Source organism: Parasteatoda tepidariorum, chromosome 8 (genome assembly GCF_982258835.1).
Source record: "Parasteatoda tepidariorum strain Cologne lab strain chromosome 8, Ptep-v5.0, whole genome shotgun sequence".
NCBI lineage: Eukaryota > Metazoa > Arthropoda > Arachnida > Araneae > Theridiidae > Parasteatoda > Parasteatoda tepidariorum.
In genome coordinates, this window is record NC_141762.1 from 2,606,175 (window position 1) to 2,623,783 (window position 17,609).

General features: G+C 30.2%; 1 protein-coding gene across 2 annotated transcripts in view; it reads right to left on the reverse strand.

Annotated features, from left to right (window-relative positions):
• Positions 1 to 13,415: 13,415 nt before the first annotated feature.
• The window catches only part of LOC107454243 (basigin), a 71,209-nt gene continuing 67,015 nt past the window's right edge, over positions 13,416 to 17,609 (reverse strand). For both annotated transcript variants that reach the window (XM_016071365.4, XM_087149719.1), the window contains 2 exons: positions 15,210 to 15,345; positions 13,416 to 13,571 (listed from right to left, as the gene is read on the reverse strand). In XM_016071365.4, the coding sequence (XP_015926851.3) occupies positions 13,517 to 13,571; positions 15,210 to 15,345 (191 nt within the window). In that variant the 3' untranslated portion in view covers positions 13,416 to 13,516. The remainder of the gene's footprint in view (positions 13,572 to 15,209; positions 15,346 to 17,609) is intronic.

Consider the following 17,609-nt stretch of genomic DNA (forward strand, 5'->3'; position numbering starts at 1 on the left):
TTTTTTTCTAGTAGAGGATAGTCTACTTTACTCGTCTGTCAATTAATACTAATAATATATTGGATTTTTTGTTAGTTAAAAATGGTTAAGTAAAAAATGTTACAATTGACACCACTCTCCCCTAGTGATCTTGCGTATAATGGTAATAAAGTGACTGGCAATAATGGTTACGTTTGCTTCAATACAGTGAAATTATCGCTGATGTAATCCAATGTACTTCGAATAGACGATTCAGTAAGCATAATACTAATGTTTGGTTAAAGTTATTGGTGTAACGTTATTGGTTGGTCATACTTAAAGAAATGTCAGAATACATTGAACTATTTGACGCAAGGTTTTAGCATTGTTACCTTTATATAACATTTTACATATGTGATGACAAGTAAATTTTTTTACATAATTAGTGTTCTTATTAAGTGCAATTCTTGAGTGCACGCGCCTCACAATCACCTTGTCTATTCCATATGCATTATTTGATTTTGGCCATTCTAACCTACCAATTTTTTTGCTTGGCTCAAAATTTATTTTTTTAATCATTTTTGTTGGTAAATACCAGCAGCGGTTTAATTTTCTTTTTGTGGATTGTTCTATCAAATATTTTGTTCTAGTACATTGAGTGAACAAAATCTATCTAGTTTTTTTAATTTTTTTGAAAATTATCTCTTCAAAAAAAAATCAAAAGTTTATTCTCTCCTTATATAATTTTGCTTTTTTTTTAAATTTGCTTCACTTTTGTTTTTTTAATATTTGCTTTAACTTTGTTTTTTTTAATTTGCTTTAATTTTGTTTTCTTAATTTGTTTTAGTTTTATCATCTTAACTCTTAATTTATTATTTACGAATTCCTGCTCTTAACTTCATTTAACGTTCAGTTTATAATTAAATCATTTATCAATTTACAATGTACATGTTATTTACTGCATATTTTTTTTTAATTATTAACTTTTATAGATTATTATTATGCTTTATATTTTAATTATGCAATATTAATTTATTTATAATTGTCTATTACTGCTTTTTTCTTTTTTCAGTCATGCACTGCCTTGAGAAATTTTCCCCAGTCTCTTCCTTTACCAAGGGTAATTTGATATAATCTCCGCACCCATCCTCTTGGTCCCATCTTCCTTTAACTCCCATTTCTTGCAGGGAGGAATTGAACCCTTTCGTTGCAGCTGCATCCGCTGGTCAACCGTGAGAAATAGAAATATATAAGATTTTATGTCTCGTGCCCTTAACCTTGTGACATCTTCTTTTCTTTGACTTGGTAGGTGATTTTTTAATTACGAACCGGACGGTAATCGTTAATTTTAACCTTTAGCCAATTTTGACCTTTTCTCATGGGAGTGTGAAACCCCTTTGGTCGCACTGTCCGGTGATAGATTCTTCTATCTGCCAATGGTTTCTTCAGGGGTTGAACCTGAACAGCCCACTTTTTTTTCCATTGGCCTTCCTGGTACCCCTTTGTTTCCAATTTTTCCCTCATTGGTTATTCACGCTGGAACGCTGGAAATAGTAGTAACCTTGGCCTTTGGCCACTTACCGAGTCATCGAATCTGTAGTAGTCCTAATTTGAAAATCTAAATTTCAAGGATAAATAAATTTAAAGAGTTCACCACAGCCTAATACTGTGGAAGTCATGTGAGGAGATGACTTGTAGGTACTAATTCTTAGACTCAGGGAGGAGGGAACGAAGCAGCTTGACTAGCTCTTCATCTTTGAGTAGCTCTTTCATCTCTTGGAATAGTCTGAGGAATCTGGTAGCAGAGTCGGTGGCAATCTTGGATTTCCTTTCTTTAGGGAGCTTCCTTTGTCTTGCACCGCAGCCCGCAAAACAGGCTGGGTGCTCACCGTCGCAGTTGATGCAGGTCGCTGGTTCAGTGGAAGGTTTAGCACATTCGTATGTGTAGTGGTCTTTTGCGCACTTCATGCAGGCGGGAACTGTGGCTGTACAACTGCGCTGAGTGTGTCCAAACTTCTGGCATTTGTAGCATTGGACCTGGAAACGTCCGCCTCTGAAACGCTCTAGCTTTACTGGTCTTTCCAGGATGGTACTGATGTTGAAGATATTTCTGCTCTTGCTTGTATCCCGTTGGATAATGAGAAATAGTGGGAGGGGCCTAAGCACCCGCCCACTTCTCCTCTTGAGCTGTACTATCTTTTCGGGAGAAAGTCCGAATTCTATAAGATATTTCTCTAAAATAGAGATATCCGTGTCAATATCTAAGCCTCGGATGAGGGTTTTCAGCTTTCTATTTGGTGAGGTGTCCATCGGAGTTTCAATAATAGTGGTGGGATCAGCCGGGGAAGCATTCTCCTCACACTCTACCAGATCTGGGTCCGCCGGGGTAGCGGGAGCTGGAACCGGGGTTGGGCGGGTGGAATCGCCGTCTGTAGCTTTGTCAGCTTGCGTCGCCGTGTTGACGCTAGCTTTGATCTTTTTCTTAATCCTTCTCTCAGGGAGATTGGGAGTTTCTGTAGTATCCATTATGCTGGGAGCAGATGTAACGTTCTCTGGAATAAGAGTGTCCATTGGTTCAACTGAGATCTCCGAGGTCTCGGTCTGCAGGGGTTTTACAGTCTTTGGGGAGTCAGTGGTCTTTTCCGTGGTTTTAGGCTTGGTTGACCTCCATGCATTCCATTGCTCTTTAAACTCAGTGTCGTCCGGGAATAACTCAATTCGTCTTTCACAAAATGCTTGTAAATTGATCTTACTACGATCTCTAAGTTTGTCTTCTTCTAAGAGTCGTCTGTAGTTGTTGATCATAAAATCTATTCCATCCTTAGTGTCGTAAGATGCGGCTGAACGCCTGGCATAAGCCAGGAATTCTTCATCAATCGAATTACTAATGGGAGGTGGCGTATGAAACATTATTTTGCCTCCGCGTCCGAATCTATGGTATGAAGACATTTCAGCACTGGAGCTCAGTCATAAAACAACCTTACTCCTCGAAGTCTCAAGATAGAAAAGTCGGTCGGTTATTCACGAGGCAGACCAAGTTTTCTTAAGGCGGATGCACGACTGAGGGAGGAGACAACACCCATGATTTTGAATTTCACAAGTTGCCTCGTACTGGTCAATTTTAGTTTTGTCTGCTTCCTCCCCCCCCCCCGTGTTTTGGAAGAAAAAAAAGTTTCTGCCTAAAAAAAATCCTAACTCTGTACAAAAAATTTATTGAAAATTTAAAAAGATGTAAACTTAAAGCCAAACCGTATAAGTAAATTTTACTTATTTAAGTTTGAACTATTCTTATAATACGTATCAAAGCTATCCAAAAATATGTATTACAATATATATCATAGGTAAATTTTTAGTTTTCTTTTTTCCCAGTGCCTGAAAGAAATGTTTCTAAACGAAATCCCAACTCTGCATAAGAATAACTGAAAATTTTAAAAACTGAACATTTAAATCAAAGCTATGGATAGTTGCCTGAATGTTTACAATAACAAGCTTCCCAAGACCGGAAGAAGTTTAGAAAACTTCCTGTGTATCCCTCCGCTTCTGTTATTCTTACGAGGCGATGTGTGAACAGGCTTCATATTCTAGGAAGTTTTATTATTGGGATTTGCGTTTAAATTTATGCGTCATGTTACCAGATTTGTCTGCATTTTATATATTTTAACAGGTCGTTATCCTAAAATCAAATGTAACAAAATAAATAAAGTGTAAGATTTGTTTTGCTTTGAGTGTTATCCCTTATTTGTTTAAAATATCACAGTTTATTATATTTTGGGTAGCATCATCATCATAGCATGTTGCGGAGTCTTCCGAATTCATTTGTTGTTTGTTTCGTTCAAAGTTAAATTGAATGAATGCGTTATATTGAAAACAATGGCACGTTTTTACAAACTTAGGCGTAAAAATCAGCAGGAAGTAGTACCCCAGAAGTTATACGGTAAATTATGACCCCCAGCGCCATCTGTGTTTTGCTTTAACACGGTCAACCATCCATAAAAAAAAAGAAAGAGATTAAGTACTAATTAATAACACTCGAATGAAAACACAACAAAGAGTGTTATAAAAAACAATAAAGATTCTTTTTATTATATAAAATAACACTATTGTAATAGCAGAACAAACAGTAGCCAAACTAAGTCACAGGATTAATATGAAGCACATTTAAGAGGGTAAATAAAAAACCCCATATGAAACATAGAAAGACAGGGCTTCAATATGGGAACTAAACAACACTTGAGAGTGAAAAAACCATATAACAGTAGTGTTTCATAACTACTAAGGAGTGCATTGAACAATCACACAACATTCACTTTTTCGAATATAGACTAGAATTATAATATATTTATTATGCAGTTCAATTTATATGTCTGACTTCCACAATCAAAGCTTCCACTTTGTTTATTACATGAAGCACTTTTTTAACAAACGAGAAGTAGGCACAGAGTTGCAAAGATTGTATACTTTTAACTATAAATTTTTTCTGAAAAAATTGAGATAAAAAAAAATCTCAAAGATTGAATTGTAATTTTCGAATGCAAGATTTAGAAGTAATTAAAAGAAATAAAATAGAAATAACAAAATAATAGGGGATAGTCAAAATTTTTAAAATCCAGTCGTCTTGAGTAGAGTCCCTATATCGACACATAAATTATAGAGTTACGATAGACGAGTCAACAGTCTTATGTTTGACAGAGATTCAAAATTCACAGAAATGAAACGAATCAAACATGTGTCTATAGAATTAATATTGACTCAGTATCTTCATTTTGATGAATTTCGAATTAAAAGTGTTCTTTTTTTTTTCTTTTCTGCAATTAAAATTTATCTTAGCTACTCAAAGCATCAATTATCTGCAAAAATTTTGCGAAATAATTAGATTTTAAAACTATATTTAACACCATAAAGTTATCTTAGGCCAGTAATTATTTTTTTTTTTGAAATTATGAACTTATGTATAGATTTCAATTACTCGAGTACAAATTTAAAGTAGTCAGATAATTTTTGACCAGTGACAAAATAAAATAAACAGCAGGAGAGATTTTGAATCTGGACACAGGTAGAAACCTTCTCTAAGGTAGAAACACGTTTTTACGACAACGGACAAAGCTCAAACTGCGCGATTTTGAAAATGTACACAACTCGGAATGCGTGTTTACGAAAATGGAAGCAAGCAAAAAATGCGCCTCAACCCAAATTTTACAACAAAACCGCGCTAACTTTTCCTTACTTAGGCATATTAAGAGATGTAATTTTTTGAAGCGATGTCTTTGAATTCCGAACTTAAAGCGAGTTTTAAAACTCTAAATCAGTGTTTCCCAAAGTGTGGTACGCGTACCCCCAGGGGTATGGGAACAGTTTAGCGGGGGTACGCGTTCTTATGTGAAATATCTAGATATATAGAAGTGGCTAGGCATATTCATTCTGGCTGCAAATGCAAAATATGTTTCCAGTCTTAACAGAAAAAGTTGTGAAATATATTTTGCCTTTTCCAACTTCATATTTTATGCGAAGTCGCTTTTTCAGAATTCGTGGACATTAAGTCGAAAAAAAAAATAGATTATTGGACGTGGAATCGCATCTCAGACTAAAATTGACCACAAGAGAACCGAATTATGAATTCAGACTAAAATTGAATCACAGTAAAAACAATATCATCCTTCTCACTGATGCAAATAAGCATATTAATAAAACTTTGCACGAAAAAAGAAAAATTAACACTTTTATAAAAATACATTCATTTTTTTTACTAGTGGTACACGGCATTACGAAAAATTTAGAAAGGGTAGACAACAGTCATAAGTTTGGGAAACACTGCTCTAAATAATTCTCACAACGTGAATGACATTGTGAATTTATTTTGAATTCATTAGTTTTTTCTTTTTTTAAAAAAAGGAACATTACTCATAAAAGATGTTTGAAAAATTTAATCAAATGCTTTGTTCATTTCCTTAAATAGTTGTGTCCATTATCGTAAACACGCATTTCGAGCTGAGATTTAAAAACGCATCGATGATTTGTTTCGTATATTGCTGAACGTTTTCCATTGTTTTGGTCACTCCGGAGACTAATTCTAAAACGTCGCCCAAAAATAAATAAGTTCGATCCGCTTAACCGAAAAATACAGAAGATAATTTTACAAATGAGGTAAAAATAAAGTAATATTTTTATATTTTAAGAGCTGAACTGTTAGGTCAATCAATCTTTAACGTGACTTAGAATTTTGACTTAGTTATGTGTTCCTTGGAGAGTAAAAAACGTGGGTTGAGAAAAATTTCGTCAAGTGTCGATTCCGCGTTTTCTTTCATCATTTTAATTTTAACAATTTTGAAGTTGCTTGTAGAATTTCTTTTTCAGGTGTAGGAAGTCTAGTCTCTTAATCTTATAAAAAATATATAAAAATAGGAAGAATATTTTTATTCAACGAAGGAAAATTAGAAAAATCGATTAAACACTTAAAAAAAAAAATATTTCCATTAAGGAGTTGTCTGAACTGGACAGATTTTAAGATTATCAACACTAGATTCCACTAGTAATCGCCCTGACGTGGACCAGGGCCGCCTCGAAAGAAAGAGAAACCAAACAGATCTGGTGACAAATGACTTTTAAAAAGAGAACGTCCTAGGATATCGCAGCTGGGGAATCAAAAAGGACAGCAGCACGTGACCAGCTAGGATGGCATGTAAAATGTATGACCTCATACGCACACAAAAAGATAATTAAAATGAAGAACCCCATTTGCATTACACAAAGAAGAAACCAACCAAAACCTCTCATGATTAGCCTACGTACTCAACTTTTAAATGATCTTTAAAGATCGTTAGTAATTTGAATGACACAACATCATATTTGCAGAAAAGAAAAACTTAAGACCAACATTAAACAGTAAAAAAAAAAAAAAATCATACACTCATTAAATGATTTCAATAAATTTTCTTTTAATAAATGATGCATACCAAAACGCTCATTTCCAGCACAATTCAAAAAGAAAAGAATTTAGTAGCATTTGAAGTGGAAACTCTGATGTGTGGGTTATACAACAGAAAAAAGTAAAAAGAAGAGAGAAAAAAGATATATGTAATTGGTTTTTACAAGAAGTAAATGACTACGCATTATCAAATATAAATGAAACCAATCCACAATGTATAAAAACAACCACAAACAAAAACATAGATCTTCAATACCTGCTTTTGAGTGTACAAAATACTGTCTATTTCGACACATTATTGACTGTACATATATATATTCATTTATATAAATAATTCTGCATAAAATAATTTATCACTGTAGTATATACAGACAGACAAAGCTTCTAAATTTAAAGTACGTTCTGTACACACACTAATTCCTCAGTTTCAATAGAAATTATTTTTATTTCTAAGTGCTGTTCTTCCCTAATGTTAAAATACAGGCAAGCACAACAATAATTTTTTTTTGTAAGAAATATAATATTAAAATAAGCTTTCAAATTTCACACAATCTAAATGTGCAATTTATAGATTTAAAAAAAATAAATAAATAAAATTCAATTTTGATAAAAAAAAATGGCATATTAAATCAATGATTGGGGTTACAAAAAGAACTTAATAGAATACTCGTATCTTACTTAATTCAACCATAGTATACTAGTAACTTAAGATGTATTGAAAATATTCGAAAAATAAAGAAATTTTTGTTATTAATTTATAATAGAAATGCATATTATACGGTGGTAAGAATTATTTTAGAATAAACTTTGTCAAAACAAATGATTGCTTGAATTACAAAAAAAGTGTCTTAACACAATTTATTATTCAACAGAAGCTTCAGTTTGAAAATAATTTAGGGAAATTGCCCTTTTTGGAGTTAGAATTTATTTATTCATTTATTTTCAGAAAATTATAATTTTTTAAAGCTTTATTAGTCTTGAATGAAATGCACTCAATTTTTCATTTCGGTATAACAAGAAAAGATAGTTTAAATATCCTACTTTATTCAACAAAAAAAATTTTAAGTTTCAGGTTGTTAAAAGTTTAGAGATAAATCGAAACAAAAAAAAAATTATAAAATGACGTTTTCAGACAATTGTGTTCCATCCACTTTAAAGCATTGAATTAGTTTTTATTTATTTATGCCACCACAAAAAAATACTAAGTTAAACATAACCATAATTATAATGAATGATATAAGATCTAACAAGACCATTCATTTCTTTCACAGCAATTATTAACTGCGTAAAATTTGAAAGCTAATTTTATCATAGTTCAAATTAAAAAAAAATTCAAAGCTTTCCTACATTTTAATATTTTCTGGCAACAGCTTTAATAAGTGAGAAAAATAGGCTGCTCACAAGTTGACAAACACATAACAAAACTAAAAACTTGATCTTCTTATTATATTATTTGATTAACATAGATATCTATAACCATATATATATACATACATTCACTCTCGCAGATTATATACTTTTTTTTTTTAACCATTATTGTATGATTTAAGCTCAATTTGATTATTTTATTTAATTCCTTAAATTTAACTTTCATTTAACTGAAATTAATAAAAGACAAAATAATGAAGCTATTTTGAAGCTGAAAATAAGTTTTTAAATACAAAAGCATGTGGTCAATAGTAAGTTAACCATACAATAAATATAACTAGAGTTTGCTTTGGTGTGACAGTAAGTCACAAAATGTTGACCCCAGAATAAGTCATGCGACTTCAAACGTACGATGTTATTTAGTTACTATTATTATCTTTTTATCCACCTGTCCCCAAGCTACTTTTTTTAAAGAATTTGGTCTTCATTGAATAGCGATGTCTAAGCTGATGTCATTTCTGATTATACCTTTCTGTAACCTGATAAATCTGACCTTTTCTGCTTAATTATTGAAAATTTATCAATGGATAATCTATCAACTATGGTTCAGTGGTTATCACATCCACCTAACACCCAGAAGGTCCCAGGTTCGAAACCTGGTAGGTACAGATAAATTATTTCGAGTCGTGGTGGCTCGTGGGGATAGACCGTTCGCCTTCCGACGAGGTGAACCGGGTTCGAATTCCAGCAATGGCTGGACGATACAAATTCTGCATCCGACTTGCACCGACTAAAGTGCTGCATAAAATATGGTAGTCTGATCATGGGTTAGAGTCCCCTTGCCGTCAGGCTAACCGTGGGAGGCCTTTGGGGTTTTCCTTCCCATGTAACTCAAATGCAGGTCAGTTCCATCAAAAATTACAAAGGTGAGTCTAAAATCAGTAGTCGTAAACGCGAAAAATTGGGTCGGCTGTTCGGCGACGGTTATGAAACAGTCAATTTGTTACTAACAATAAACAATAGAAATACGTTTCATTTCAAACAAAAATAGTTTAAACAATTGGTTGCCATTTAACAACCACTATATTACGTCAATTGATTGAATGATAATAGTCCAGTGATATCATTACACTATTGACTGTGACATCTAAAATGGCATTCATACAACCAGCATTGAACATTTAATTAATGTTACGGATATTCAAGTAAGGGACTTGAAACCAACTCAAAAGTGAAATATCGCTGCACTATGTTAAAGGATGTTTTTCAAAGCTCTTTCACCACAAAAAACAAGCAACTCTGACTCCACATCCCAAACTCTTGACCGATGATTGTTTTCTGAATCACCAGCACGCTATCCGACTGGTGCAAGTGGGTAGCCCCTCGTATGATTCGAACAAGAGCAAAAAGAAGATATTCTGTTCTACAAGTCATTCCGGCAACACTTCAGAATTTAAAAAGATACAGGTTGAACTAAATTATAAGTTTTGATAATTTAAATGGTGGCGTGCAGAGAAGGGGAGGGAGGAGGAAAGAGTGAAAGGCATCTAATCATTGATTGAGGACCAGGACTCAAAATGGATGGTGGTCAGTTGATCCAGGACCACTAAAACGTGACTCGAAATATCATTTAATTATTATTAACAGTCCCTCAGACCAACTATCACTATAAATGCTGTTTTGGTTTTTTTACTTTAATTTTCAGGTTAAGATCTGTGCTATTGTAACAAAGATGCTTATTTCAACATAACTGTGAATATTTTTCCTTTGAATTCACATTATTAACATTTAAAAAAAATATCTACAGACAAATGTGTATATCGTTTATTTATTGATCCTATGGACCCATGATAAAATTTTCTTCATTTCCACCCCCGGAGAGAGAACACTCAAGTTTAAAAACTATTATTTGTAGATTTATGAAATGCAATTTTTTTAATGAAAACTTTTTTGGCTTTTTATATAATCAAAGTGTCTTGCTTTAGACATCCTTTGAAATTCCTAAAAATAATTAGCACAAATGGAAATTTAGATATTTATATGGATATTGAGACTTTGGGGTCAACTTATGACAGATGTTGAATACTCTAAAGTTTCATGTAATATTTCATAATTTAAAAAAAAATAGAAATGTAATAAATAATCTCAGAACCAGGAAAAATATGACTAAACATCACACACTTTAAAAAAACAAACTCACAAATAAAAAATAAACTACTCTCACTATGCATCAGATTATAATACTAATTGTCTAAAGTTATCACAATGTTATTCAATTTAAATTAAATTTTATTCATTGTATCTTTAACAGTACAAGTTCCTCTATTTTTAATACAAATTAATTTCACTCAATTTCATGCATAACTTAATACTATAAAAACGAATTTAATTAAGGAGTTTAGTTACAAAGAATCTACATTCTAAAGTTCAAAATATATCTGAAAACCATAACAGGTGAAATTTAAAAGGACCATGATTTGTTAAGATGATCAATTTTAAGTAAATTTCAAAAGTGTCATACTTGCAACCTAAAACAATAGTAGAAATAGTGTTCAATGCATATTAATTAGTTGAAAGGTTATGATCAAATTTAAAATGTACTTATCATGAAACAAAATTTAAAAAAATCAGTATTTAATAGTGATACTTAAATTAAAGCAATTTTCGTTTTTTGTTTTCTAATAAATTACTTTTCAATTGAGCTTGGATGCAGATCCCAAACAACAATTTGATTTATCAGTTGACAAATATAATGTGAAATTCCTATTAAGATGAAATATTGAGAAGCAGATGTAGTATATTTTTCAGTCCATCCAATTAATATATGCAATAATTAAAATATATATATATATATATATATATTATCGGTCATTTTACTTTGGCACACAAGAATTGAAGAAACAATGATGCTATAATAATGAAATAATAAACTGCATAACTTAATAAAAATATTGAAAACTACAAATACATTAAATATATTTGAACATTTTTGCTGAAAATTTATTTCACAATAAATTATATGGATTAAAATTACAACCTTGTTAAATTAAAAATAACAATAAAAAAATGTAAAAACTAAAAAAAGTAACAACTGTTTTTTAACTTTGAACAAATCCAACTAAAAAATATCAAATTTTCAAGCATAATGACATTTTTAGGTAACAATATTTTTATTGCTATTTTTGTTGCTTATGCAAAATTTATGTCAATGTACTAGAAAAGTAATTTTTTTAAAATATTTTTTTGTGTTATTGCTTTATTTGAAACATGTTTCTGATGGAAAAAAGTAGAATATACCTGATTTTAATGAAAATGTTGAATAAATTACAATATATATAGAAAAAATTTAATTGCTTTGTTTGTACATGTAACTTTTTATTATTTAAAATACAATAATTAGAAACAGAAGCTTTGGTTCCTAATAAAATAATAATAAAAAGAAGGTGCTTATAGAGAATAATAAATGGAGATAAAATGTTAAAAACTTATGTATTGCATGTAGAGCAACATATTTCCAAAAAATATATTGAGCAGAAAATATGATGACAGAACAAATAAGAAAGCATTACTCAATGTTGATGCTGAAATTTGAGTTGTAGGCAGGCATACTTTTGAACAAAACATTTTCAACAAACTAAATTAAGGTTACAATTATATTTCCTTGATTATATCTGATTTGAAGATAACACACAAATATTCAGTTTAATTGGCGTTGAATTAACAAGTCTCAGGTATCATATTAAGAAATCAATGGTAATATTTTTTGCAATAGCTTTGTACACATTTTCAGTACATAGGATTTACTTCTATCTTCTGCACTTTTCACAAATTTGAATTTTTAGGACAGCTATATTTTATTAAGAAAATATAATTTCTGAAACATCAATTTCTGCATTAAAATATGAAACTTCATCATAATTTGAATAGTGTTTTTATAATCATTGCATTTCAAATTTGAGAAAAAAATATTTTCTATCACAGTGTTGTATATAGACTAATTATATAAGATCAATTTAAAAAAAAATAATCACATTTTCTAAACTGAATAGCTCTAATAAGATGAAGGGACAACAAAGTTCCTAAATTATGAACAGTACAGTAACATTAGTTAAAATACAAATAATTAATAAAATTAAGACTCCTAATCATTCAGACTTCCTCTTATTATGCTTGAGAATATGATTTTTATGAATAGAGAGAAAAAGTTCAGAATAGATTAAAATCATAACTGTATACCCCCTATTTTTGATGGTGAGATAGCAAATTTCTGGTATGTAAAGTGTATAAGTCAACAGCTGAAAGAAACACATTATTAAAATTTCTAAAATTAAAAAAAAAAAAAAAAAAAAAAAACAAGTCTATAAAGTTTTTCTCAAGTTAAAAATATTTCACATCATACTCTCTTGACATTTGCCCTCATAAAACAATGCTATGAGGTAACTATACTAAATAAAAGTGTAACAAAAAAATTAATAAACAATTTTCATCATTTTCTAGGATAAAAGATAAACCTAAATTTTGATAAGAGAAACTTCAAGAGTGACTGAAAAAACTTAATTATGGCAAATATTTAATCTAAATTTATATATCTCATTAACATATAGTTTCATATATTTCTTTACAAAAATTATATTTTAAGAAAAGAATTAACAATGATACCCAATGAAGTGAAACAGCTAACAATCAGTAAATGACTGAAAATACCAACAAAATAATATGTACAAACAAATCAGCCATCCCTAATAAATTGAACAGCATGAAGGACCATGATTTGCAACAACAAACAAAAAAATTTCATTCATATGAAAAATACATTTTTGTTTTTAAAGACATGTGAGCATATAATTTATTGCACATTCACACTAAAAGAATGAGAGGTTTTTTTCTAGTTAAGTTAGAATATGAAACCCTTTCTATGCACGACAATCAACTACGTTAAACACACAAAGACACAGAAACTCGCATTTGCTAATGTTCTCGTTGTAATTATGCATCGTTATTGAAATCACCTGTTTCAAAATAATAACTCAACATGTTGTACTTTGTAATTGAATAAATATTAAAAACTTAACATTGAAAAAAAAAGGAGGAAAAAAAAAAGATGTAACACTATAAAAGGAGATTCGATGATAATTCCACATAACAGATGAAATGAAGGGTGTAAATATTTCTTTTTTTCTTTGGTATTAAAAATGAACTGAAGAAAACAAGTGAATGATTAAATAATTAAAAAATATCACGATATCGACCAGTTGAGCCTGACATTTCTTATTTTCTTTGTCTAACATCTTGCCCTTTGCCTCTCTGCTCACGATGGTGCTTGCTGGAAAAAATGAACATTGCCTTGGTTTACTAATTTTGAAAAATAAAAAATATTTCAAATAAAACAATTTGTAGTAATGTTTCCGTACAAGATTTCAAATAAGGTCAGTTTTGGTTGAATAAAAATAGTAAAAAGCATTAAAGTAGAGGAGTAAGTCAAAAATTTTGAAATTTAGTAGAAACTTTTTAAATAAAGAAACTTTTTTTTAAATAAAACAATTTGAATAAATGCTGCCGTACAAGATTTTAAACTATGTCAGTTTTAGTTGAATAAAAATGTCATAAAATATTAAAGTAGACTAGCAAGTCAAATATTTTGAAATTTAGGTAAGTAATAAAAAAGAACTTTTGTTAAAAGTTAATAAAATTTTGCTGACTGTCCAGTAAAATACAGTTAACAGAAGTTTGAAATCATACATTTCCACCAAAATGAATTTAAAATGTACTTGTTGGCTTTATGAAAAGATGAACTAATATAAAGTTTCTAGGGCCTTATAACTAGATAACTGAGTATCTTAGACTAAGGTTAAGTCCTTTATTGACTTACATCGCTTTACTGTAAAATATTGTACAAAAGGATATACAAGCTGTTATGAAACAATTATGTATATATCAAACCATATTAGCTTCTGACTTCAACCAACAGATAAAATATTACCTAATTCAAAATCAAATATGGCATATCATGCAAAATTTACTATGTAATTGCAACAATTTTCATTAAAATAATACAGTGTTCCCTCGCCACCTCGCACTTCATGTTTTGCGGCTTCAGTGCTTTGCGGGTTTTTCAAAAATATTCATCAAAAAATAAAAGTGAAAAAATACAATCATGTTGGCAGCCACATTGCGGAAAGGAGCGTTGTTTCATGTTGATGCACGAGAGAGAAGGATCATCTCAACAAAGAGATGAGTTGACTCAGAGTACATATACCACACGCTTCTCTCAGAAAGCAACGTTGATTAATGTTTATTACTATATAAAGCTTTGCAATCAACCTTATTAATTAGCACTGACACGTTTAAGTAAATACACATACTGCTTTAATTTTTGTCCTAAATGTGTAAAGTATAAATACTGTTTACATATTTAAAACATTCGTGTACCCGCATGCACGAAAATTCCTAGGAGCAAATACTACTTAGCGGTTTTTCAGTTTTTGAGGAAGGTTCTGGTCCCCATTAACCGCGAAAAACGGGGGATCTCTCCATGTCAATTTAGAAAATTGAAGCTACTTTAAAATTAGAAAAAAAAAGTTTCACAGCTGGAAAGAGATATCTAAATTAATAACTGTAATTTTATTTACTTATATTTATTAAAATATTGAAGCAAATAATAGAGCAGGTAGATGATGTAAACAAAAAATTATTTAAATGATGAACTTAATCTCAAAATTTACTGACATGTAAAAATAAAATGAAATAACTTTTTTTTAAATTTTTATTTATATTTACTGTATGTATACATTGTTTTACAGCTAGAATATTTTGATGAATCACCTGAGTATGTTAAATATGTGAACAGAAAAATTAAAACTACTTAAACCACAATGCTGATTTTCCTCAACAACTTAAAATGGAATATCATCATTCATATTAGAAGTTAGCTTCCCTAAATAAACAAAAAGAAAATAATTACTTTTCAGTGGGAAGATCAGTTTCAGGCTCATCGTTTGAATTTTTTCTCTTTTTTTCTTCATATATAAATATAATTGAACACAGTATTAATACTTCGGCACAGATGCCAAGGAAAGGCCACAGAGCAGCAAGTTTATCTAGAAGAAAAAAAATAAGCAAAACTCATGAAAAGTACTTCATGTTACTTTTGAACACACAAAATTTCAAATACTCAAAATATAAAATCAAAGAAATGACAATGTGATAAACTATCATTATACTTGATATTAAAATGGAAGGAAATCTTAAATTTATAAAATGCTCAAAAAAAAGTAACAACTACAAATGAAGGAAAGGAACATCAGACATTCTTGTGTCATTTTGTAGATGATCTGCATTCAAACAAAGGTTTACTTATTCTAGACACGAGTCAAAATTTTTGATGATTAATCTTGATGGTAATCATCAATAATTCCATCATGAACCATTATAATTTTTGATGGTAACCAACATAAGTAACCATCACCTCAATGGCGGAATTCAGACTGATTTATGATGGTCCAACATAAGAATATCAACTTGTTTAGATGGTTTGTTCATGTTGAACCATCAGAAATTTCCATCATAGTTCCTTAGAAATCAAACATTGGAACGATCATGAACCACCATCACCGCAATGTAGGAATCCAGACTGATTTATGATAGGCCAACATAAAAAAACCTGAATTGTTTTGATGGTATATTCTAGATGAGCCAACAAGAATTATTATTAAACCATCATAGAAACGCATTGATGTACTATTAAGAATCATCAGAAATTTCCATCATAGTATCTTAGAAAACAAATGTTGGAACAATCATCATCTCAATGTAGGAACTGATTTATGATGGTCCAATATTAAAAAAAACTAAATTATTTGATGTGTGGTATATTTCTGAGAAGCAACAAGAATTCCCATTAAACCATCATGAAAATGCATTGTTGGAACCATCATGGATTGTTGGTTCAAACTTCTCTTGATGGCATTATCCATAATGGAATGATGGAAGTTTGTTGGCATATCAAAAATCATGAACACATAATGGAAAATGTTGGATCATCATGAGTCTCACTGAAACCAACATAGGCCATCAAACTTTTTTGATGGGACCATCAAGAATTTTGACTTGGGTTTTTAAATTACATTCACCTATGATTATACTTAAGCACAACAAATATGAAAACGTCAAAAATTGCAAATGGGACATAAAAATAAAGGTATCCCTTAGAGCATGTAACTGCAGGAAAAAAAAAAGGGATCTGCACCACTGATTTTTTTCTTTTTTTTTTTTTGGTCTGGGCAAAATTAACTGAACTTTGAAATGGGAAAAAAAATAATAACTGAACTTTGAAATGGGGGGGGGGGGGGTAAACAACACAATTTTTTCTCTACTTATGTATTAACTTCAGAAGGATGAACTAACTCTGTGAGCAGCAAACTACAATGTTGCTTTTTTTCAATGCTGTTCGATTAATTATATGTAATACAATTCCTTCATTTTTCAAATACTGCTCTTTTCTTGTTTTGTCTATGAATAGTTGGCATAACCTGTAAATGTGCACATTAATTAAAGTGGTAGACAGTTAATAATCTGCTCAATATCAGAAATCATTCGCATCTTTCTCTTTACACCTTGAAGACTTCCACTCTGATTTAATTTTTAAAACTTCTTTAAATGTCCTTTATTTCACATAAAATTATGTAATTTATAAGGTTTTTAATTTTCAGTAAAATTAACATATTTAAACAACAAGCATTAAATATTTCCTCTTAAAATGAAGAGGTGTATTGTTTTTAACTGGAACACGTTTTTGGTAAAAAAATTAATTTGAGCCTTACCAAAATCTGCCAAAGAAAGAGAAGGAAACAGTTTCTTTTTAAGATCTGCAGTTTTCTTTCGTTCTTTAAAAGAATAAATAAATTCGAATAAAAAAATTCATGATTTGAATTTTTGCATTTTGTACCAGTCTGAAATTCGTCTTTTCCTTGAAAAATCTTTCTTTTTTTCTTTCCAAAACCTTTAAAATTACAATTTTTTAAACTATCCTCCAAATGTATTTGAAATATACAACATATGAAATGAAATAATTAAAGAAATAAGAAGAAATTATAAGAAAAAAATTTTTTCAAAAAGAGAACACACTTAGAGAAAAGGAAAAATTTCTATAATCTTTATTAAAATATAACTATATTTTAAATTATCAAGGATTCTTCTTATTACATACTTTATAAACTTCTAAACACTTATGATATTAATATTAAAAAGATATATTAAAAGCAACAGTAAAATGAAAACAGAAAAAACAAGAAAAAATATAAATAAATTAATATGAAGAGTTGAAATATAGGGTTTGAATATTACATTTTTTTTTATTTTCAAA